This window comes from Periplaneta americana, chromosome 2 (assembly GCF_040183065.1).
Source record: "Periplaneta americana isolate PAMFEO1 chromosome 2, P.americana_PAMFEO1_priV1, whole genome shotgun sequence".
Taxonomy (NCBI): domain Eukaryota; kingdom Metazoa; phylum Arthropoda; class Insecta; order Blattodea; family Blattidae; genus Periplaneta; species Periplaneta americana.
In genome coordinates this window covers 218,619,930-218,646,191 of record NC_091118.1, presented here as the reverse complement: position 1 = coordinate 218,646,191, position 26,262 = coordinate 218,619,930, and the positions used below count along the sequence as shown (strand labels likewise).

The window sequence follows — 26,262 nt, the reverse complement described above, 5'->3', positions numbered from 1 at the left end:
TCGTTCTTTAGCGATATAGATAATATTCAAGTTATCATTTATAGTCTGTTTTCCTTCATTAGCATTATAAAATAATATTCAAGTTATTTATATTGTTATTGTTCTTTCGCAATATAAATAATCTGTATTTTATTTAGATAATTAAATAAGTATTATATAATATCTTATATTAATTAAACAAACCGATATTTATCATTTATATTCTGTTATCGTTCTTTAGTGATACTGTATAAATAATATTCTAGTTATTTATATTGTAATCGTTCTTTAGCGATATAAATAACATAAATTTAATATTAGGTTTGGAAAAATCCAGTTGCATAATACTGGTATTAGGTTTTCTTTTTGTATTATTACATTATACTATCTTGAACCACAATAAAATGAAAAGGAGTAACGAGGAATTGAACCTGAGACATTGACATCTAAATTCCGACGTTCGTCCGCTGAGCTACGAGGGCAAAAGTGTGGAAACATTTTCGGAAAAATTGGCCCAATCACACTCTAAGATTTTCTGATGATTCGTAGAAGCTAGTCCAGGATGCAGGGGGCAGAGGCTAATTGAGATTTCCCGGTCTCTGATCGGGTCAAACATCCTGACAGAATTAATATTTAACCCTTGCCGTGACTTTCGGTGAAGTCCGGAGGGCCCAATTAGTCAAATCCACTCTCCTCATCTCCACGCTTGGGTCCCCTGGAATTTAATAAGATGCGAAAGAGATAGTGGTGTGCGGAAAGCAACGGGATGTTACCGCATTTAGGCCTATCCTTCCCAAGAAAAACTGCAAACATGAACAAAGGAAGCTTTTAATAGAAGAAGAAGGATATTCTGCGGACCTCTGGAAAAAGAACTAAGGAAGAGACTAGTGAAGTGCTTTGTGTGGAGTGTGGCATTGTATGGGGAAGGAACATGGACATTACGACGAAATGAAGAGAAACGAATTGAAGCATTTGAAATGTGGATGTGGTGAAGAACGGTGCGTGTGAAGTGGACAGACAGAATAAGAAATAAAATTGTGTTTGAAAAAGTGAGTGAAGAAAGAATGATGCTGAAACTGATTAGAAAGAGAAAAAGGAATTGGTTGGGTCTCTGGTTGAAAAGAATAATAGAAGACATTAGGATATGTGGATCATATGCGGAGACTAAGAGGAAGGCAGAAAATAGGAAAGATTGGAGATTGCTGGGTTTGCAATGAAAGACCTGCCCACGGACAGAACACTTATGTATGTGGGTATGTTCAGAATGCCTGGAATATCGTGTCTAAGAACAGTCGCTATTTGCAAAGACTAGTCGATTCCATGCCCACTCGACTGCAAGATGATCGAGATAAGAGGAAGATAGACTAAATATTGAATTGTGGCTTTTTGTTTTGTTTTTTGAACGCTTAATTGTTTGAATGTTTTAAGGCCGACGCCAGTAAATTTGTTTTGTTTATGCCACGAAAGATATTTTTATTGAGACTAAAATCTTTTTTCTTTCCATTTGCAGCCACAATATCATAATGATAAAGTCATGGCATAATATATTAATGAACCTGATGTTAATTACTAAAATAATCGTAAAAGAGAAAGGGGCCATTATGTATAGTTTGTCTCTCTCAAAAACATAACAAAAAAGAACATAAAAAGCACAAGGTTGTAGTCGAACGCAGGACTTCATGAATAAGAGGCCTGAACGCTACCATTACGCTATCGAATCACAGAATGAATACTTTAATTATAACTGTAGGTATCAGGCAACGTGGTCCAACAACATGTAACATCGCCTGTCTCCGAATTATAGCGAAGATACCCGAAGGGAACATTGTTTCAGGAGAGCGGCCACTTTTTCTTTTGACAGCTGTACAGCAGAGTCCGTATAGGTCAGTTTCTGTCAGATGTGTTTCCAATTCACTGTGGGCTAAAGCAAGGAGATGCACTATCACCTTTACTCTAGAATATGCCATTAAGAAAGTCCAGGATAACAGAGAGGGTTTGGAATTGAGCGGGTTACATCAGCTGCTTGTCTATGCTGATGACGTGAATATGTTAGGAGAAAATCCACAAACGATTAGGGAAAATACGGAATTTTACTTGAAGCAAGTAAAGAAATAGGTTTGGAAGTAAATCCCGAAAAGACAAAGTATATGATTATGTCTCGTGACGAGAATATTGTACGAAATGGAAATATAAAAATTGGAAATTTATCCTTTGAAGAGGTGGAAAAATTCAAATACCTGGGAGCAACAGTAACAAATATAAATGATATTCAGAAGGAAATTAAACACAGAATAAATATAGGAAATGCCTGTTATTATTCGGTTGGGAAGCTTTTATCATCCAGTCTGTTGTCAAAAAATCTGATAGTTAGAATTTATAAAACAGTTATATTACCGGTTGTTCTATATGGTTGTGAAACTTGGACTCTCACTTTGAGATAGGAACAGAGGTTAAGGGTGTTTGAAAATAAGGTGCTTAGGAAAATATTTGGGCTAAGAGGGATGAAGTTACAGGAGAATGGAGAAAGTTACACAACACAGAACTGCACTCGTATTCTTCACCTGACATAATTAGGAACATTAAATCCAGACGTTTGAGATGGGCAGGGCATGTAGCACATATGGGCGTATCCAGAAATGCATATAGTGTGTTAGTTGGGAGGCCGGAGGGAAAAAGACCTTTGGGGAGGCCGAGACGTAGATCAGAAGATAATATTAAAATGAATTTGAGGGAGGTGGGATATAATGATAGAGACTGGCTTAATCTTGCTCAGGATAGGGACCAATGGCGGGCTTATGTGAGGGCAGCAATGAACCTCTGGGTTCCTTAAAAGCCACTAAGTAAGTACTACCACTACCACCACCACACAACTTATTGATCTTTCGATAGATTTTATCTGTCTATCTATGTATTTATTTGTTTATTGTTGTCTTGAGCAGACATAAGAGAAGAGAAGAAATTAAACAAAATGAAATCACACAATACAGTTAAGAATAATCAGGATTACAAATATTAAGGATTAAGCTGACATCACAAATTTTACATTTAGTAATAAAATTCTAACAGCGTTACTTGAGTACTCTTGTGTATACATATACATGTGAGTTAAGATATTCATTTACATTATAGAAAGGATTGTGAATCAACCATCAATAAATTATAGATGTAAGTTTTAATCTGCTGGTCATGTCTTCTGCATATGGGTTGTAAACGTAGTGGGGAGTTCTATTCTTGCCTAACATGTGGAAAACTCAGCATGTCTTACGTGATTTCTCGTTGTTTTTCTCCCCTCCCTTCAAAAATTCTTTATTCTACTCAAAGGTTCACCACAATCCAGCAATGAAGTTTCCATCTGTTGTGTTACTTTCAATGCAGGTCTGCTACTGACTTTGTTAATGTATTAATGACGATGAGGAGTCAGAGTATCGAGGCTTGCTTGAAATACTTTACTGTGTAAGCTTTAGCAACTCACAGCTTGCCATTCTTAATTATTAGAAAATTATATACAAAAACTATTTTTTTCAAAATCAGTGTCATATTTCTGAAAATGATCTCTCACAACGTCATTCTCTGAGAAAATGTGAAAACACACCTACATCACATTGAGGACGAAGTGGGATATTGAGAAATCACTACCTACATGCTTTTCTTAAGGCTACACACAGGGAGTTACTGTGTCGAACACTTAGAGATAATTTGGTTGGTTGGTAGCCAGTGCTCTGGTATCATGGCAATGAAGCCATCAGCCATCTTGCAGTCCAGTATTTTTCACTTAGAGGTAATTTGGTTGGTTGGTAGCCAGTGCTCTGGTATCATGGCAATGAAGCCATCAGCCATCTTGCAGTCCAGTATTTTTCACTTAGAGGTAATTTGGTTGGTTGGTAGCCAGTGCTCTGGTATCATGGCAATGAAGCCATCAGCCATCTTGCAGTCCAGTATTTTTCACTTACAGGTAATTTAGACAGGTTTAGAATACTACTAAAAAGAATATTGTGGTACTTTTCAATAATTTCATGCGACTTCTAAATCCATTCTTTTCCTTTCATTTTAGATACTCGTATATGCTAACTGATGCTATGTCACTGTTTTGTTTTCGTGTGAGACATTCTTGTGTATATACATTGACATACACTGTAATTACTGTATGTTGATAAGTGTTACATTCTGGTATTATTTCTTAATAGAATGGTAAGACACAGGTACAGATGACTTTGGAGTAATTTTGCTACCTTTCTTGGCCAAGAAATCGCCTGCCTCATTACGTCTCACTCTGCAATGTGCAGCACCGACTGGTTATTTAATCTGCCCAGTTATCTTGAAATTTTACCACACTAGAATACTGAAATATTTTTTGGTGTTACATCCGATTGTAAAGCAAGGATAGATGCTTTTGAATTTGATAGTATCACAGCCTTATTAAAAGATGTAGTAGAGAAATGAATGCTGTGACAAGTCTCAATGAGTTTGTCTGTATGTAGATAAACTGATCACTGATCCACCGCAACGTGAACATGTGATGAAGTATGCAGTTTCTCAAAACATAGGATTGTCATTTACAGAGCATCCACAAACAGTTTTGAAAATTGATGTGTTTGTCCGCAATTTTACAATTCAATGAAAAATTAATAGTTTTCACGTCTCTAGAAAAACTCTCATCATAAAACGCATGACAGCAGTTAACAAACGAACATTCTCAGCATGACTCCATCAACGATATTATTAAATACAGGAAAACTCAAATAAATGGTAACAATTTATAATTTATTGCACACATAAACAACACATCATAACTCAAGAGATATAACAAATATCATGTGGTAACTACGTTAAATTTGGTTTCGTAAGTTGGCACACAAACAGAATCAATCTTCTTGGAAAACTACCAAGATTCATAAGTTGGTTAACATGTCTGGTGGCAAACTGGCTTCTGCTTCTGTCTTCAATATTCAGGCGTGTACTGTGTTCCATCATGTGAGAAATATTGCAATCTACGGCATCTTTAAACCTGTAGATTCAACTGGAAGGTAAATACTTTTTACAAAATACTGGTGTTGAAATGGCTCAAATATATTTGTTTTCTGCCAATAATTTTCTTACTATATCTTGCATTTTTTTTTCCACATTTATTTTAAAATGGCAAAAAAAGTATCGTTCTTTTATTGACCTGCAGAAAAGATTCCTGTCAAAGTCAGAGGAATTGGAAGCAGAGTGTATGACATGACTGATCCACAGCACTCAGAAAAATATTTTAGAAATCTAAGGGGAGTAAATTCATCAGGTAAATCAACAACATGCACTGCTCCAAGTTTTGCACCACTTTGATTTTTTAAATCACAGTGAAGCTAATGACCTAAAGGGGTAAGAGATGAAAAACACAAACCTTCTGAAACTGAAATAAAGATTTATTGTAAAGGTAAAACAAAGGCATTATTCGGGAAAGTGTATATGCCTTTAAAACTCTGAAATTAAAACATCTACTCCTGACTAGCCTCAGTATCTTGTTAACCCCCTGTGCATTACAGCAGCATGCTGTCCAGTCTGTCCCATTCTTCAACAGTGCTCTCCAAAGGTCATACAGGGTTTGGGGCGGATTCCTATGTCGTCGCACTGCCTCTTCAGTTGGTCCTAGGCACGCACATTGTCTCCAAATTCTTGCCTATATAGCTCTACAATGGACTGAAGAATCCTATTCCGATACTGCACAGACGTCCTGGATGGCAATAAGCCATACCGATCCACCTCCCTGCTGGAACCGTGGAACTGAGCACCTGAGATGTATGACCCTACACACTCTTCTCTGACGATTGTCAGGCATCAGACAAATTCTGCACTCATCGCTGAAGAAAACTTCATGCCACTGTTCCAGATACCAACCCAAGCACTCTCTAGTTCCATGGGGCAGAGGGGTCATCGCTGCTGCTCGTAAAGGTCTCCTGAGTCTAAGCTGTCCATTGGAGACGGTTTCTGACCGTTTGGGTTGTTACAGACCTTTCAGTTGCCTGCATTGTCTTCTCGATTTCTACGAGCTATTGTTCTTCAGCTAGTGTTGTTGATCATGGGCGACCACTTTGAGACAAGTCTTCAAGATTTTGTGTCTAACATGACTTCCAATCTCTCAACCGATTTCCCTCATGCTGAAGCCTTGCTGATGAAGGAAGACTTCTTTTGTTTGTCCAAGGGCACAATAGGCTCTTGTGCTACGCTATACATTGCTAACTCGACTCAAAATCTGCTTAAAATCACGTTTCCGATGAGAAAGTGACTTGTGTCCATTGATTGACTTTGTTGTCAATAAAATGCACAATAATGGTGTGTAATATTGAATAGATACTCATTCGTTTCGTGATAATAACTTGTACGTATATTTATTTTAAAATGATCGCTTATCTATAGCAGTTATACAAAAATTTTAGTGGTACAAAACTTTTTCAAGCCTAACACATACATGGATGATACCACAGCTTGTTAGCTTAGGACACAACTGAAAATTATGCATTATTCTGGTTCCCAAGAAAGGCAATAGTTAATTGAAACAGTGAGAGTTCTGTAAGAGTGCCGGCAATCACAATGTGTTGTAGTGCCACACTGTTGTGCCTCGTCATGAACTGCAGTACTTTTTATACAGTAACAGGCAGAGTGGCAGTCTCACTCGGTCTCGAGAATGGCACAATTCTTGGACTGGCTAGTCTCATCTATGTGAACGATCGGTACAGGCCCAGAAACAAAAAATGGCCCAACTCTTGAAATCTTGAAACTCCTTACACAGCACGATTCATACCATAATGATTGACAGTGGTTTTCAATCCAGTATTATTTTAAATAGTATTATAGCAAGGTATTTCACAACTAATCCAAAAAGCGCGAAATTAATCTGAAAATAAGATCGAATTATTACTTAAGAGTCATTATGTAACAAACATGATACATACAACAATCCTGATTATGACGGTTCATTGCAAGCATTCTGATAGCTCTGTGGTGGCGAGCTTGCTTGCAGACTACAAAGTTCAGGATTCAGATACTGTTGAGGAAAGTGTTCTTTTAAGTAATTATGCAGGTTATTTTTCGTTTACCGACGATTTATAAATATTAATCTACTATTAATAACCGATCAATTTTCAATGCATGTTTTCAAAAGTCTTTCAGGTTATCACAGCAATCGAACTAAAATGAATTTCAATAATGGCCAAAGTGATCTCGTGTGTACCACTGCTTTGGAGTACTGAGCATGTGCAATGCACTGAATCTGGAACTTAGAAAATTCAGACAGGTTTTTTTTTTTTTTTTCAGAAACTATACATATCAGCCAGAATCTCAATCCGGGATAAGAATTAATATAAGGGAAGGAAATATTTTCCCCCATCCTTCCCCCAGAATCTGAAGAGAAAGATTAAGGCTGGGATTATAATCGACGTTCGTTTGCATTACGGTGAAGTATGTTGAAGTTTGACAAATACAAGCTCCATATATTTGATTACGGTCAACGTTAAAATGAACGAACGCATGACGGCACTGATTCGACATTGTCAAGGTCTAGTTTCCACCAATGCAAAGAAACGTAAGTTGAATGTCATCCAATCACGAATCAGAAGCACGTTGCCGCTTCATATTTTTTCACCTCTTTCATTGCAGATGCGGCCATAAAGATACTGAAATATTAAATGAAATAATATTACTTAAAAATTACACAATACGAGAAATCATCTTCGAGTGAATATATCAGGTCACATGATTATATTTCCTCTATATGGCATAAAACAAATTTTGTTTAAAATTACACATTATAGGCAGCAAACATGAAAGCATTGATAACAACTAATTCAACAGTTATATGCTGTAGCTCTTTGTAGCGTATTGGTCAAGGGACAGGTTTATAGTGCAATTGGACCCAGGTTCGAACCTGAGTTTAAATTATTATTATTTTTTTTTATCTTTTTGATCATTTATTTACATTATTTTAGATACTTTATTTTATTTTAACTCGAAATAAAGGAGCTTTCACTACCTAAATAAAATATTCGTAATTCCAACAGTAATTTTGCGCCAGACATAAAACTAACAAATTCTTACTAATTTCGACCTCCTGAATTAAAAAAAAACAAGCAAAATTTTCCATCAGATCGGGTTTTCGAGATGCACAATATAATTAATTTTATTAAAAAAAAAAAAACACCGTATTTTGCCCTTTTACGAATCTATTTGAAGGGAGTGAAACAGGTTCGCGGTATGAATTCCCTTCAATTTACCTGATTTTATTTGAGACATATATTTCTTTCACTATGAGCTTTAGTGGCATTACTGTAGTTTATATTTTGCAATACACCACCCTGTCAAAATCACTTCTAGAAGCGGAAATTGTTTTATTGCCCTTTTCGGTTCCATTTGGAGGGGTAGAAACAGGTTTGCCGTATGAAATCGCTTCAGTTTACCAGGAGATTTCCGTGGTGTTGGTATTCTGTGTAAGACGTGTATTTTTTTTAAGTGTGCTTTAATGATAATATTCAAAGTACGAATGGTTTACATGCTGATTTGAAGGTTACAGCATTGCAATTAGGCTACACAAAATTTTTCTGCTTTCTGTGCGAATGGGACAGTCGTGCTCGAGATAAGCATTATAAAATAAAAATAGGCCAACACGACAATCACTAGAGCCGGGGAAGATAAATATTGTACATCAACCTCTTGTACCTCAAAGTAAAGTAATTTTACCCCCTTTACACATTAAATTAGGGTTAATGAAGAATTTTGTTAAAGGGATGAATCATGAAACTGAAGAATTTAAACATATCCAGGAAAAAATCCCTGCTAATAGTGACTCAAAAAATAAAAGAGGGATTTTTCAATGAAACACAAATTAGAGAAATAATGAAGGACAATCATTTCGAATCTTTGTTGGATTGCATTCAAGGCAGGGGCGTATTTTGCGGACTACCGGGGCTACCGGCGGTAGCCCAAGGATATTACAAAAGAAAAAGTTAATAATATAACATAATGTAATAATTTTGTATTATTAGTTTTACCACAGTAATTAAAATTAAGGTAATCGTTAGATTTATATGCGCTCTCTGCTCTCGAAAAGAAACAAGTTGTCAAGGCGGCATCGCTGGAGAAACCGCTGCTACGAGGGGTAGCCTGTGACCGTTCCGCTAACGCTGTTCTGTCGCACAACTGCCTGTCCCCCTCTCCCTTCTGTTTCCATCGTGCAGTGTATGCCGGGTGAGTTGCCGCTCTCGTGATCGGTTTCTTCGCAGGCGCGAAGCAACAATACGCTTAGTACGCTAGCTCATCAATGTGATTGCGTTCTTGCAGTGCAGTATTTTAAATTTGTGATTTGTTCGAGTGTCTAAGAGTTATATTAATTGTTAACTATTAAGTTTTTAATTTCCCAATTAAGTGATATTGTGACAAATATGGCAGAACAAGTTTCTGGAGAGGTTTGTGTTGAAAATGACTGTAATAGAAGGTTTATTAAAAGTGCCTTTTAACCGTCGTACATACGAGAAAGTTGAAATTGTGAAAATGGAAAGACCAACTCCTGAGTTAAATTTGTCCATGGACGTAAAAGAAAAACAGCGTGAATACACACGCCATTTCACTTCAACATCATATGGTAAGTGGAATTGGTTGTGTGGTAGTTCTAAACTGTCTAAACTATTTTGCTGGCCATGTTTGTTATTTAGCCCGCGAAACTAATGTGTGGTCAAAAGAGGGGTTTTCTAATATGAACTCCCTTCGAACAGCAGTCCTAAAATACGACAAATCAAAAGCTCATATTTGTAGTAGCATGAACTTTGCAAACTTTGGGAAGACAAGAATTGATTACAGCTAGATAAGCAAAAAGCTCTACACATCAATCAACACAATGATCTTGTGAAAAAAAATCGGGAGATTTTACTGCGTCTTATTAACGCAGTCTGCTTTCTAGGAAAACAAGAATTGGCTTTTCGGGGTCATAACGAGAGTGTGGAATCAGACAATAGAGGAAATTATATTGAATATTTAAGTTCCTTAAGTGAATTTGACCATTTACTGGCCAATCATCTTGAGAGTTCAACAGTATTTCGTGGTACTTCTCCCGCAAATCAGAATGACTTAATATTTGCTATAAGTGGGGTTATGATAAAGAACATAAAATCTGAAATAGAAGAAACACCTTTTGTGGCCATTATTGTTGATGAAACAAGTGACTGCTCTAATCAGAGTCAATTGTCCACTGTTTTAAGATACGTCGATAGTACTGCCAATGTTCAAGAACGGTTTATAGGATTCACAAATGTCAATTCGGACAAAATTGCTGCTGCTTTGTTTCAGCATGTGGAAGGTGTTATAGCAGAATACAATGTTGGCAATAACTTAATTGCACAGACATACGATGGTGCTTCAGTTATGGCGGGAAATATTAATGGCTTAAAAACAAAAGTTCAAGAAAAGTATCCTCAAGCACTATTTGTCCATTGTTACAGCCATGTTCTCAATTTAGTTTTGCAACAAACTACTTCATCCATTCCAGAATGCCGCATTTTTTTCAAAACACTGTCGGGTTTAGCTGCATTTTTCTCATCATCTCCTAAAAGATCAGAAAAACTCGAGGAATTTATGAAACAGAAACTCCCAAAAGTAGCACCAACTAGATGGGATTTTACATCTCGGCTTGTAAATACAGTGAAGGAATACAGAGAACAACTGACTGCTTTTTTGAAAATATCATTTGTAATGACTCTGAAGGAAACTGGGATGATGATGTAATTGTGCAGGCTCAAGGATATTTGTATTTTTTCACACAGTTTCAGAATATATTTCTTCTTGAAGTCTATGCTAGAGTGTTCGCACATACAGATGTGCTCTACAATATTCTTCAGACAAAAAGTCTAGACATAGCATACTGCTTGCAAGAGGTATCGAAGTTAAAAAATACTATATCCGAGTTCAGACGTAGTGGGTTTCCGTCCATATGGAGTAATATGGAAAATGAAAATTCTTCAGCCAATACAATGGAACCACCATTAAAGCGAAGAAAAGGAGATGATGAATTGAAATACAGGCAGCTGTACTACAGCATACTAGATCGTATGCACATGGAAATTACTGACAGATTTTCTGATTATGGAAAGCTTCAGTTCACACATCTTGTAAATTCTCAAAAATTTTCTGCTTATAGAGAAAACTTCCCGAATGAGGCACTAAACAAATTATTTCAGTCCTATAACAGTCACTTTGATCAAGTGCGTTTGAAAAATGAATTAAGTATAATATATTCAGCAGAAATCTTTGATTTTTCGAACAAGCCTATCCATGAAATATTATCTGCCATATATGAAAACCAGCTGAACCAAGTTATTTCTGAAGTCCTTAAATTGGCAACATTAATTGTGACAATACCAGCTACGTCAGCAACGGTAGAAAGAACATTTTCTGCGTTGAAGAGAATAAAATCCTACTGTAGATCAACTCATACACAAGAACGTTTATCCGGCTTGGCACTGATGTCCATTGAAAAGTCATTTCTACAGAAACTTCGCAAGTGGCCCAACTGTAATTTCAATGACGAAGTCATCAAAGTATTTTCGTCCCAATCAAGACGTCTGGAATTCACATATAAATAGGTAAGGAATTTTATTATAGGGATTTAAAAATATATTTGCGTAATAATAGGGTCAGTGGTAGCCCAGTGGTAAACCAGTATACGCCACTGATTCAAGGAGGTTGTATTAAATTTTCTGGGTAACCGTAGCCGTGAGAACTATGAAGAACTAGTACAAAATTTACTATTGGTGTATGAAACAATGGATTGTAACATGTCCCTGAAAATTCACTTCCTTCACTCCCATCTTGACCTTTTCCCCGACAATTTTGGCGATTTCAGTGATGAGCATGGTGAGCATTTACATCAAGAAATTTCAACTATGGAAAAAGGATACCAAGAACAGTGCAGTACCTGTATGCTAGCAGACTACTGTTGGACTTTAGCTCGTGATTTACCTGATGCCCAGTATAAAAGAAAATGCAGAAAAAGAAAGTTGTAATCTTCTGACCAGTGAGTATTTAACCTTATTGTCATTATATAAAGCAGTATTTTGAATAGATATAAATTAGAAAATTTCTCAAAAACCGTAACCAACACTGTTTTATTGTCATATTCGTACTCAGGAGATTCAAATTATACGGAAAATATGTATCACATGCCCAGCTCAAAATAAAGTTAAAATTTGTTGTTGTTGTTGTTATTATTATTATTAATTATTATTATTGTTACTTTATAATTATTGTCATTCTTTATTATTCTGTCGTAAAATATTTTTGTAATATCGGTATTTTATTTATGTTGTCTCAAGCAAAGTTATAAAATTCAATGTTTATCATAAAAAGCTGACTGACTGGCTTGTGCATTTCAGTACTCATTATGGCCGGCAGAGTGTGATAGTTGTTACGAACATCCGCGAACGTCGATCATAATAAACAGCCTCTAAACATTTGGTAGAAGTTCAAAATATGGATGAATGCAATGTAACGTAACGAAAACAAACATTCATTGTAATCCTAGTCTACGCCATCATTAATTGGGATGAGATATCCAGCACATATTCTAACTAACTTTATTCAATATGGAAGAGATTCGTTGCATATAGACTTGTAGTGCTTGATTTGCGAGGCTCAAAAAGGTAAAGGGGGTCGGCTGGGTCAGGTGAGCAGTAATGCTACTGTAGTGATTCTCTGCCTCCAAAGAAAGCAAAAGCTGGGAAAGTCATGACATACATGTTCTGGGATTCTAAGGGGATACAAGTAATCATGATTGAGTATCTAGCCAAAGGAGAGAACAATAACCAGAGAATATTATTCAAATCTCCTTCAGCAACTGAAAGGGAAAATTCGCGAGGAGAGGCCAAGAAGAAAGTGTTGTTTCATTACGACAGTGCATCTTCTCATGCATCTCCAACCGCGGTTGCTAAACTACAGTTCGAATTGTTGCCGCATCCCACTCACCAGATATCGCACCCTTAGACTTCCTCCTTTTCCCAAAGCTCAAAACTCACTAGGGTGGGAAGAAATTTTCGTCAAATGAACAGATTATCGTAGCAGCAGACCTCAAGGCGGTATAGAAGCACTGCAGCACTGGTGGAATCTCAGCAGGGATTGTGTTGGGAAATGAAGATTGTTTCAAAGTAATCCTTGTTTAATTACTATGTCAGGCTATGAACTTTTCAAACAAGAGGATTAAAAAATGAAAATTGGGAAAGTCGAACAGAACGGAAAAAGTGGTTAACAGGAGGAAAGCAGCGACAGCCGTAAAATCCTAATTATGGTTATAATGCTGAGCATGTGACACTAGGCTCTTTGCAATCTGTCTGAGAACCATTTTCAATTTGTGAACATCGTACTAGTATGTTGCATGACTCAACATGTTCTCCATCACTACTTACCACTGACAGTTGGTGTCATGTCCCCAGAAAACTGTAATCCTTCTAAGCTTGTCAGGTCATCATCTCCAGTCAGCAATGCAATGTAGTCTAGTTGACTAGGGTCATTAGCTGCAACAAAAAGTGTTGTTTCAAACTTGGGCCATTTGCACATTCATGTCCGTATGAACGAAACTAATACTCAACAATAAAGACTTTTTCCTCTTTTATAAGAACCATAATCTTAGGACTAAGCCAAGCAATGAATCTACAACATATCTAAATATTCTGTATTTGATTGCTAGGCAATCTCAGTACTGTTTGCTTTATTTATGTCAACCATGAGACTAAAAGGCACATTCTTCTTTCAAAAATTTAGTTTTTGTCAGGTGGTTTCAAATAATTCTAATAGTAATAATTTCAAGAATGAAAAAAATTAAAACAAACAAAAAATATTTTCTTATGCAAATGTTCAAAAATTAATAAACAGGCCTTTGTATTGCACTTAATAATCTACATAAAATTAATAAACAGGCCTTTGTATTGCACTTAATAATCTACATAAAATTAATAAACAAGCCTTTGTATTACACTGAATACCCTACATAAAATTAATAAACAGGCCTTTGTATTGCACTGAATACCCTACATAAAATTAATAAACAGGCCTTTGTATTGCACTTAATAATCTACATAAAATTAATAAACGGGCCTTTGTATTGCACTTAATAATCTACATAAAATTAATAAACAGGCCTTTGTATTGCACTTAATAATCTACATAAAATTAATAAACAGGCCTTTGTATTGCACTTAATACCCTACATAAAATTAATAAACAGGCCTTTGTATTGCACTTAATAATCTACATAAAATTAATAAACAGGCCTTTTTATTGCACTTAATACCCTACATAAAATTAATAAACAGGCCTTTGTATTGCACTTAATAATCTACATAAAATTAATAAACAGGCCTTTGTATTGCACTTAATACCCTACATAAAATTAATAAACAGATCTTTGTATTGCACTTAATACCCTACATAAAATTAATAAACAGGCCTTTGTATTGCACTTAATACCCTACATAAAATTAACGAACAGGCCTTTGTATTGCACTTAATAATCTACATAAAATTAATAAACAGGCCTTTGTATTGCACTTAATACCCTACATAAAATTAATAAACAGGACTTTGTATTGCACTGAATACCCTACATAAAATTAATAAACAGGCCTTTGTATTGCACTTAATAATCTACATAAAATTAATAAACAGGCCTTTGTATTGCACTTAATACCCTACATAAAATTAATAAACAGGCCTTTGTAGTGCACTGAATACCCTACATAAAATTAATAGGAAACTCATTACATAGAACAATTGTTCACATAGTACTTAAATTCTGTCTGAAGGTCCAGGAACTGCCTCATAATTACTGTGACTGATATATTTGTCCCTACTGGGTAAAGTTTTATCTTTTAGAAACATATCAAACATTTCACTGCCTTTTACTTCCAAATTGTTTAGCACTTATCACTCATCCTTAGCCAAATCCACTTTCTGTTTATTCCTAAACATGTCAGATTTTTTCATTACAGAAAAATCCTTTCAGTATTAAGTTTCAAATATGTACAAGTATTTTTCAGGGACATAACCAAACTCTTTCCTCCATAGTCAGCGAGAATTTTCTAATCACATAAAGAAAAAAATGTACACGATGTCCACATATCTTTACAACTTAAATTCTAAACAACAATTGAATGGAGTGAGGTATCACAGTTTTTTTCTCAAAGTTTTGTTTACATTAGTTTTCAGTTGTACTGTTTAGGTACAGACATGTCATTGCTGCTCGCAGTAGAAGTGAATGTTGCGATCTAACATACCAGAGAGGTTTATCTTTTCAGTGTTCTGTGTTGTCCTTTAGTGAGTGTGGTCTAAAAAAATCATATATATGTACAAATCATGAAAATAGCCACAGTTTTGGGATCACACTCTTCAGTTATCAATAAAGCACTTGTTGAACCAATTCATTTAATTTGTGTACCATAAAGTCATTTTTAAAAGTAGGTTCAGCATTGTTTGAACTGCTTTATTGATTGGTTGCAATGGCTGTTGTGTGACATCTAGAGGAAAATAATTGACAATCAACACAAACAGTTTAAAGTCAGTTGTACTAGCATTAAAAGTACTTCTCACATGCTATATGAAATAGTCAATTTTTGACATGCTTGCCTAGTGTGCAAATATCTACATTCAGGAATGGCTGTCTAAAAATTAAATTGCTATACTTCATAATATATGCTGCCACTGTGGTCTAGTGGCTAGGGTGCTGGACCCGAGTTCGATCCCCGGCATACCCCTGATTTATAACTTGTGTTGGGGTTCTCTCCAGGAGCTCTGGCTTCCCAACAAATCTCCATCACCTCATCACAGGTACAGTGTACAACCGTGTCGGTAAATTGGACTCTGGCCTCATATGGGTGAATGACAAACAGTCAAGTACCCACCCTCATAAGACAGAGGACATAATGGGGAATTAACATTATCTATAATAGGAATAACAGAGTACTTAATATAGAATACGATTTGTGACAGATATTTAAGAAAAAAAATTTCAGAGATTGAGACTTAAAAGGCATTAAATTAGGACAACAATGCATCTGGATCTTATGACAGTCAGAGATGTGGACAAATCATATAAAAAGTAAATTGTCTGGATCAAACATGAACAACATCGGTTTGTATATAGCATTATACTAAGAAAGTTATGAGACAAATATGACAATTATTGAAGTAATGGGTACTTTAATTTTGAATTGCTGTGTAAGAAGTTTGTGATAACCTTCAATATTTGTGTGAAATACCAACCCCTTCTGGCACCATCCATCTTCATACCTTAGGTGGTAAAACAAGTAAAGGACCAGTACTGACAGATATAGTCCACTGTTTGTATTTACAATGCTCATACAGTTGGGCATGGTGCTTTATTTTAATAGTGGTGCAAACATTAAACTCAGGTCATTTGTGCAAAATAAAAATTGTAGAAATAGAAGACACATGGATCAGGATCACCTGCTGAGCTGCATCAAACTTAAAACTATCGAAAAATCTAAGTGGACTTAATTGGGAAGCAAGGTACAAAATGCACTAAAGTCCCCAAAATGTGAGCCACTGGAAACAAACCAACCAACATTGTAAAAACTTCTTGATTTTACGAAGGTTGGGTCATAATTCTTGGAAATTTTGTAAGCGAAGGTATCACAAATGATGTATGTTGCGATGTATGGTTATCACACAGACAGCAAGTATTATGCGTCACTATGAATAGATGACAATGTTGCCATGCAAAATGGATGTGGATGTGACCCGATGACTTTTTATGATGGATATGTGTGCTGCAATGCTATTCCAATTACCGTAATAAATATGAGTAGCATGATGCTATGTTATTTATGGATGTTTGATCCCTGCCCTATCCAGCTAGTTGCATATTTCAAAATTTCGAACCGTGCTCCATTCTCACAAACAAAAAAAATAGTTGCCCTGACTTATACCACTACCCTCGTATGTTACTAAAAAGATAATTTCATTGTAACAGCAAAACTAAAATTTCTTTACTACTCTCATAGTTAAAAGTCCCTTTGAAGAAAAGTGCAATAAATGCCAGTCTTCAAATAAAGTTTCATTAATGTGCCATTAGGTCCTTTATTTAAAAGAGGAAAACAAATCAAAGAAATATTGTAAAATTATCAACTTCATTATAAATTTGTATATATTGGTAATATGTATTTGTAACATTTACAGAAAGAAAAGAACAAACTACTATCACATTCTCATGTGAACCTAATAACCATATTATACATAGTTAATTAATGTTTTGGAGAAGATTTGCTGAAGTAATATTAACTGATAGAAAAGTCTACACATGCAAGGTAGGTACTCACCAAGAACAGGAGTGTGGAACTTGAGCATGTGTTGTCTCAGACTAGACTTGCAAGTGTAGGTCCTAATGCACTTCTCTATGGGGCAGTGGTACAGGACCTTATCCCCTTCTTCGGATTCAGTCTTATTATGTTTTTTTAAGTGCACGTACAGGCTGCTCTTTGCTGAGAATTTCACTCCACAGTCTGTTCACGAAGAATTGAATCAGTGTATTGTTTTACATACATGATATTCCCTGCACAATGCTCTTCTTTTTCTTTCTTGATTACATTTAATTACTGTTTGGAATGGTGAAATAAACTGAACGCATAGAGGTTATTCATTATTTCCAGTTCTGTGGGAATGCCATGCAGTTTCTCCTTTGATTAATTTCAGTGAATCCTCAGGAGTAGAGTTTTAATAAACGTAAAGTACTGAAATATTCATCAACATCTTTTAAAATCAACCATCAAATCTCGTTACTTTAAAATCTGTTATGGCCAGTTTCATCAATTCTGTTAAATAGAAGGCTTAACAGACGTTAACTAACAAGTTAACAGTCCGTTAAAAGTACATTTCATTTATGTATGTCGGTATTTTGTTAAATAACAGACTGTTAAATCATGATCATCACGTGGGCTGTAAAATTCTCAGGAGCCATGACAACATTGCCGCTTTCTGAATGCCATCTAAGTCCTTTTTGCATTAGTCTTTTGTTTATGTATCATTAACTATCAGAAACCTCTTCAGATTCAAATTTCATTCTGTCGCAAAAATTGTTAGAGAATGTTATATCATTACAGACCCAAAATACTGAGATACTATGTTCCCTCATTAATAAATTTCCATATTTTAAAAACGTCCTTTTGGTTAGGATAGATTTCATAAATGTTTCTTGAAGGATGTGAAATACATATATTAAAGCATTATGTAATGAAATGCTAAATCACTAACTTCTTAGTTAACATCTGCTAAGCCATGCTGATGGAAATGGCCATCAGTGACATTATTTTTCTATTTGGCACAAATTACTTTATTATAAAAATTAACGTTCTCATTAATAATTTATGCAGAAATTATCACCATCACGTTTTTATACTCACTTTCAAATGGGCACTGAAAATTTCGTTGTCCGACATGAGTTAGTGTATGCTCCTTGAGGTGTTCTGACCTCATGAAGGACTTCCCACAGCCTTCAACACTGCACTGGAACTTGCGTTCATTTGTATGCTTCTGTTGATGGCGTTTCAATTTACTTGCACTCGAGAATGCCCAACCACAATCCTAAAACACGAAATTTAATATCTGTATTAAGTAAAAGAGAAAATACCGTGCTCCTGTAAAAATTTTGAAATTCTTAGAGAAGTATACATTTTGAGTACCCTAAAAAGTGGTTTTTTGACATATCTCCTGTCTGTATATTACAACAAATCTGCTGAAGACCTATGAGTCAATTCAATACACATGAAATTAATCTATTTACTGAAACATTAATGCATTTCTGTTTAAAAAAACATCAAATGCCAACTTACTCGAAATTACCTCTATTTATTTTCTTTTTTTTTTTTTTCACATTTATTTATATTTTTACATAGTGCCTGCCATTAGTAAGAAAGATATATTTTTTTACTTAAAATAAAGTTATAAATGAAATGGCAGGCCATATGTCTCCAAAAACATTTCTGCCAGAGAAAATATTATTAGCATAATAATGCAATTAATCCAAAACTTCTTCACGTAACAATTTACGACTTCAAATATATCTGTACGAATTAATTTTTAAACAAATGTAGTTCTAATCTCATTATGGCTATAGTGCCGAGGAGAAAATTGCTTATCTACAGAATTACTCCTCGACTATTCAGACAAAAATTTTAGGATTTAAAAATAGAAATTACTTTGTGGAATTAAAGTAATTCTAGCTGTACAAATACAGAATAAGGGAAAAAAGTTTTCTGTAAAATTCGTAATTTTCGGTACAAGTCTTAAAATATACTCGGAATTACTTTTTCGCACATTATGTTAAAAGACAGGCAAGACTACATATAACATTTCTATGTCACTCTTTGTAATAAAGGATTACCTGCTTCCACAGTTAGTTGTAAAGACCACTTTGGTACTCACACGTGACTACGCAACAATTTTGGATTGCTCTTTGTGTAATATAGAATTACCTGTGTTCACAGTCAGTTGTAAAGATTACTTCGAACTGACAATTTTGGGTCACTCTGTGCAATATAGGATTTTGTAAAGACCACCTTGTACTCACACATAACTCTGTGTTCACAGTCAGTTGTAAAGACCACTTTGGTACGCACACGTTTTGCTTTCATAATGCTGCTGGATGCTTGAAAAGCAAGTAATATATTTAGAACGATTAACACTTGTCAGTATTTTCATTTCTTTGTCATTAGTAGCAAAGTAATACCTGGTACATGCAGGGATAGGGTTTGTCCCCTGTGTGGGAGCGCATGTGGGCCTTGAGTCGGCAGGGCTTGTCGAACAGCTTGCCGCAGCCCTCCCACTGGCAGCGCACCTCCTCCTCCTTGTGCTGGTGGCTTCTTGAGTGGGAGTTGAGAGAGTTCAGGGAGTAGTAATGTTTCTCACAGCCCTCATACGAGCACCTGTTCGACAAGGCAGAGCATGTTTATAACAACAAACACTCCTGAGAAAAGAAATAGGACAAGGTGAGTCCTTAGTTCCAATGTCCTGGATGAGTCATCAAACAAATAAATTCAAATGTCAAAAGTTGCATTCCAATGATATGATTCTGACTGGTGGTTAGTTATTTTCCAAACCTGAGCATCTCAATTGGACAGCTGAAATAATAACTTGTGCACTGCGTACATGTATTTTGTTACACATACCAGATCCTACCCTTCTCTATTAGAGATCTCATTGTGCCGGCATCTCTTAGTACAAACGATAAGGAGCAAAGCATTTTTATTCAAGAATATAGAGATCTTTTACAGGCAGTAAATCTACTATATGTGACCAACTTCAGATTTTTCTCACCTAAAGATCCATCACCCTTGACTGGAGTGAGCTCAACTTGCTCAAGAGATATCACATTCTGACTTTTCAACTTTGTAAACTTTGCATGTTCTACTAGATTGACATGTATTATGTTTTAATGGCAGTGGTAGCTGTGGTAATATTCCCAGTAGGCTGTCTTTTGATGAGAAGAAAAGAAAAGATAGAAGTAAAACTTACAAATTACTTGATTAGTACTGAATGGTACACAATGCTGTTCAAACTGCAGATTGTTCACATATTGATATTCAGATAAATAAAGTAACGTCAGCACTGCCATATCTGTTCTGTAAGAGCTGAAATGTTAAAATCATTTTGTGAAGTTACCAAAACAGACTATAAGAAGGTTATAACACAACAAGAAAAGATGTTATCATAGGTACCTTAAAATCTTGTCAGTCTCTGAAAATTCTTTCAAAATCCTATATTTTCTTGCCAGTCGTCTGAAATTAGTTTCGAATATCATGATCCAAAGTGAAGAATTAAATAATCAGTTTTTTGAACAAATTAAATTCTAGGAAATATGAAGAATTTCTCACAGAACTTGAAAATGAAGGCCAAATGTCAATTGAAGAGTTCAGCAACTTTTATGCATTGAATATCTTCCATATCTTACACCAGATCTGTGTGAGAGAGCGTAGGCAGGGAAAGCTTGTTGTCTGCAGTGTGTAGGCTTCATTCAAGCAACAATGGAACAGCCCTGTTTATTTACGTTGCATGCTAATTGCTGGCTGTACCACCTTGTTGTTGTGAATTTGAGAAAACAAACTCTTGAACGTCATTGTAACTGGAAGCACAAAGATGAGTACCACGCCTTGTTAAGATGCAGGAGCTGAAGAAAGCACTACAATTAACCATGAATTTGGAAGGAAGTGTTAATGCCTTTTGACTAATTCTGTCTCTGGTCTAATATCCTTTGTTTTTCTCTAATGTGTGCATTCCATGTGTCTATACATCGAGTCCATCTCTCAGAGCATGCAAATAGCAAGAGGACAAAAACATTTATGGAAGGTGAATTCGTGAAGGCGTGCTTAATCGACTTTCTGTACATTGGAAGTGGAACATTTCGAGAAAATTGAACTCGTTCACCAGAAAGTAGTGTGGTGGATTGCTGATACTGTCAAGGATGTGATGAGACAGTTAATGGGAAAATGTACAATTTGCTTGCTGACATTTCGGACATGTGAGGTACTGACAGCCAGCTTCAACACAACCACCGGAATGGATATCTTTCAGGCTGTGGAAGCAGTAAGTCTGCAATGGGATTGTTTGTTCTCTGTAACAGAATTGGTACTGCAGAATCTCCTACAATCTTAATGAAGAACGGAACAAGATCATCTTCTTCACTGTCCAACTTTTACTCAATATTCCAATGTTGGAGTGGAAGAGAGCGAATGATATCAACTGCTCAATGTTAGACACCAACCATAAATAAGCACTCATATTATGTTCACTTTGACTTCAATTTCGATTGCATTAGGCTCAGTTTGCAAATTGTAATTTACTTCAGTATATTTAAAGGTTATCTTTCTGTGCAATCAGTAGAGTAGACACTGCGCACAGACAAAGCTTCTCTTTCCTATGTCATCCAATCTACTATAAAAAAATAAAATTAATCCTAAGGTTACTCCTCAGAACATGACTAACCTACATACAAAGGTGCGTAGTGTTACAATGCCAACTCTTACTTGTATGGTGCGTGAAGTCTATCATGACTCTTCAAGTGAAGCTCTAAACTTCTTTTGGTCTGGAATCGAGCAGCACAAGTTTCAACTGGACAAACCATCTCAAGTGGTCTAGCATGCAGTTTCTGATGGGTATTAAGGTTGTATATTGTAGTAAACCTTCTTTCACAGCCCTTTATTGGACACTGTAATACAAAAACATGTGCTATGTTACATCGCTGTAACAAAATATTACACAACAGCCCCTTTTGCTCAGTTTCTGTAGACCTATATGCTGTTCGGTCATATAGTCATTTTGCAGATACAGTTAACATTATTTTGTATTTGTTAGGAAGGCAAAAAATAGGAAAGACTGGAGAATGCTGGATTTGCAGTGAAAGACCTCCCTTTGGATAGAACACTATGAAAGAATGAATGATGCTGCATGTAATTATAGAAAAGTTACGAAAGTAGAGAGATTTGAATTCTTTAATGTAATTAATACTGTGCAGTACCTGAAAATATACGAAAATATTTTACTATTACACTTTTACTACGTCATACTATTTTTGACCAATAAAACAGTACGAAAGGACGACTTTAAACCAATCATGGCTGCTTATTGCACAATTTTATCGTTTCCCTAGCATTTGTTTAATTTTATCGCTTCCCTAGCATTTGTTTGTTTTTGTCACTACCCTAGCATTTGTTTCTTTGTTTGCCAACATTTCAAACTGCAAATTCTTTATGGTACTATAAAACAAGTTTTGGGAACGTCATTTGTTTACAGCATAGACAGTCAACTGAAAATGGCAGTTCTGTTCAAACATTTTGGTGAAGCTAACATTAGTGAAATAGAATTTCAGTAAGTCAATATTTTATTGTATTAGAGTATTTTATTTCTTCTAATCTTTATATAGGTTTACTTTCTTCTAACCGTGTAATAGTAAATTAAATTCCACTCGAGTTTTGATTTTCTCTAGATAAATCAAAACCTCTAGTGAGATTACTGTTGATAAAACAGTTGTGTGCGAATGTCTGGAGTTCCTTTACTTTTAAAAAATTGCGAACAAACTAATTTTTACATATCAAAGACAGAAATAGAAGATTAAATATTTGTCAGCAAGTTCTAATTTGAATAAATCACTATTAATATACGTAGTGTCATCAAGATGGCCCATATATTTGTTTTATTGTGTTGCAAATGATATTCTCATTCTCTAGAACTATCATCCAAAAATCATTTACTATGTACCAGTAAGTACATAAACTTTAATTTCCTGAATATCACAAAATAATTAAGATCTTTGACTTCACGGCTGGACTAAGCTTACACACTCCAGTTATGCAGTATTACACCACAAATATTACTATTGGCAGGAGACAAGTAACAAAGTATTTACGTATCCAAATTAAGAAAGAAAACTCTTTGCTTTCTTGTTCCAATTTGTCGCATCTGTTTAGCAGTTCCCATTGGGAAATGACAGCGATGTTTTCCAGATTTTATTTTTCAGTTCTTCCGGATATGTGTATAATTTTTGTACACTTCGTCTTCTAGAGTTCCACAGAGATAAAAAGTCACAAGGGGTATTGAAAACATAGGTTATTTTTTTCCACCATGCTGCTTTCTTCTCTGAAGTATCACTGTTGCAAGCTTTGCTCTCGATATGGTCATAACTTTTCACTGTGTCTGATAAGATGGTCTGCTTTTACATTGAGAAGTTTCCTACACATTTCGCCATGGTGTCTGTGTCGTAAATCAACTGATTTACATTTGATGTCCATATTAATGAAGAGTTTCCATTGGTGACGACTGGCAAAGAGTCGAATGCAAGATACTCCATACTTCCTCTTCCCAGATGATGTCTTAAATTAAACAATATCTTTCTGAACACTGGCTGAACACTGTTTAAGCAATGGAAATTCATACGTTACTTAGAAGTTGTTTAGGTATACAGTGTCTAAGGCTTAAAACAGGTCGTTTCTGCAATTGGCTCTTTGCCTCCATTTCTCAACAGAAACTGCAGTAAGTAATGCATGACATCTTAAATATATGCAACATATGTTTAGAACAAGAAAGGAAACAATTTCTACATCTCCTTTGTTTAATCTGAGTGAGTAAATAATGTTTTAACTGCTAGGCTATATTTAGTAATATTTTACGTTAATAGTTTGTGGTGTGTCGAATTATTGATACATAGCTGAAGTCTCCAAGCAGCTGGGTTACTATCTGTTCACCCAGTATTTACAAAAAACTGACATTTAAAAGTGATAGAAATATTACAAGGAAATATGTAGTTGTTAGCCATGAAGTTAAAAATACGGTGTATATTGCTTATTTATCAAAACCAATAGACAATAAAATTGTAAACTACCAGCATGTAGAATAATGAGGCCTTTAGAACTGGTAAAGTCTACTTCGACACTACTTGTTCTGTTCTAGTTTACATTTAAATTATTTCTTGCAAGAAAGAATTAGAGTACATTTTTCTTAAGTTTTTACAAAAAAAATAATCTCATTTTGTAATATTTATACTTATTGGACCAAATATGTCTTTGAAATTATAAAAAGGCTAGGTGGTTACTATAACATGAATACAGTTTTCGCAGCTGTGTTTTTATGCAAAGAAAGCATCATACTAGATTCGGGCCAATCCAGAAATTCAGTTGGGCACATTATCATGGGTTAACACCTATGAAAGTTTATGTTAATTCTATAAAATGCTTTTTCAAAATCTATAAACTTCAAATATGTTTTAATATTAAATTCTCTGTGTTTTTTAATTACAATTTTCATTGTAAAATAGCTATCATAACAAGATTTTCTCTTCTGCAATAATGTTGATCTTTACTGAGCTGATCATAATAAAATTGTCATAATGTATTTCTATTATGTTGTAGTTGTAACATTTCTACAGTTACCTTTTCCCAACAGTCTGGAGGATTTAAACCTTGCCAGATATTCAAATCAAGCTTTCAGGTATAACTCCCTGTAAAGTAGATTTGAATAATTTCGAGGGAAAAATTGTTCCGAGGCTGGGTATCGAACCCGGGACCTTTGGTTAAACGTACCAATGCTCTACCAACTGAGCTACCCGAACTCTACCAGACACCGACCCAATTTTTCCCTATATATCCACAGACCTCAAAGTGGGCTGACAACCATCAAGCAACCAACATTGAGTGCACACAAACTCTGTGTGACTTAAATTGTGGTTTTCTGTTAACGAATAGTGACGTGTATTATGCAAATCAAGCTTTCAGGTATAACTCCCTGTAAAGTTGATTTGAATAATTTCGAGGGAAAAATTGTTCCGGGGCCGGGTATCGAACCCAGGACCTTTGGTTAAATGTACCAACGCTCTACCAAATATTGTTTACAAGTACGTACGTGTATTCTCAATGTTCAAACCATATTCACCTGACATGGCCCTTCCTTGAGCACTGCACTGCAATCCGCTGTGTGGTTGTAAATACGAACAACATCCATCAAATACAGAAGCATGCCAAAAACCAAAGTTTCGTGAAATTTTCGAAATATATTTGCAACATCATAGTGCTTTTTCTCTATACTTTTTATCATGAAAGAGTAAAAATTATGTAAAGAAAAATATACATCTTGATTACACACACACTTTTAACATTATATCACTTCGGAATATGTGTGTGTATCCAATGCCCACCCACTTCACTTGCGTGATTCGGGTTCCGCATGCTGCGGATAGATGGCAGAACTGTGACCCATTTTCTAGTTGTACACCACTTTGGCGCGTCACACTGTACATGATGTGTATCTGTGTGAAGAGTTATGTCATGTACTATGGTGAGTGTATGTGTAAGTGTAGTGTCTGGAATGAGTGATGAGGAAGGGAGAAGGGGAAACCCGATGCCGGCACTTAGCCTACTTCTGTCAAATGCTAACCACACCTACAGAGACATCAACACAGACATGGAAATTCTACACATCCAACCAAAAAGCTAGAAACTAAACACACTAGAAGAATACAAAATATACAGACACACAAAAACACATCCAAATGAAATTCTCAACAACTCAATTTCAGAACACACACACTCTTTGACTCCACATTACACTACACAAACACACCCCCACAGGAAACAAAACAAAAGGCACCAAGACCAGCAACAGCCAGTTCTGAAGAAGCTCAATAACAGACCAAAACATGTTAACCAGGTACGATAGAATTTAACACGAGAAAGACATATACCGTATTTTCTCGCGTAATTTGCGCACTTTTTAATT

The 26,262-nt window shown here is 35.5% G+C and overlaps 1 protein-coding gene across 3 annotated transcripts in view; it reads right to left on the bottom strand.

Moving 5' to 3' along the window:
- LOC138695153 (uncharacterized) overlaps nucleotides 1–26,262 on the bottom strand; it is a 61,671-nt gene that overhangs the window by 28,220 nt on the left and 7,189 nt on the right. For all 3 annotated transcript variants that reach the window (XM_069819601.1, XM_069819599.1, XM_069819600.1), the window contains exons 5-9: nucleotides 22,023–22,204; nucleotides 19,730–19,925; nucleotides 18,405–18,585; nucleotides 17,325–17,507; nucleotides 13,398–13,505 (exon numbers count right to left, since the gene is read on the bottom strand). In XM_069819601.1, the coding sequence (XP_069675702.1) occupies nucleotides 13,398–13,505; nucleotides 17,325–17,507; nucleotides 18,405–18,585; nucleotides 19,730–19,925; nucleotides 22,023–22,204 (850 nt within the window). The remainder of the gene's footprint in view (nucleotides 1–13,397; nucleotides 13,506–17,324; nucleotides 17,508–18,404; nucleotides 18,586–19,729; nucleotides 19,926–22,022; nucleotides 22,205–26,262) is intronic.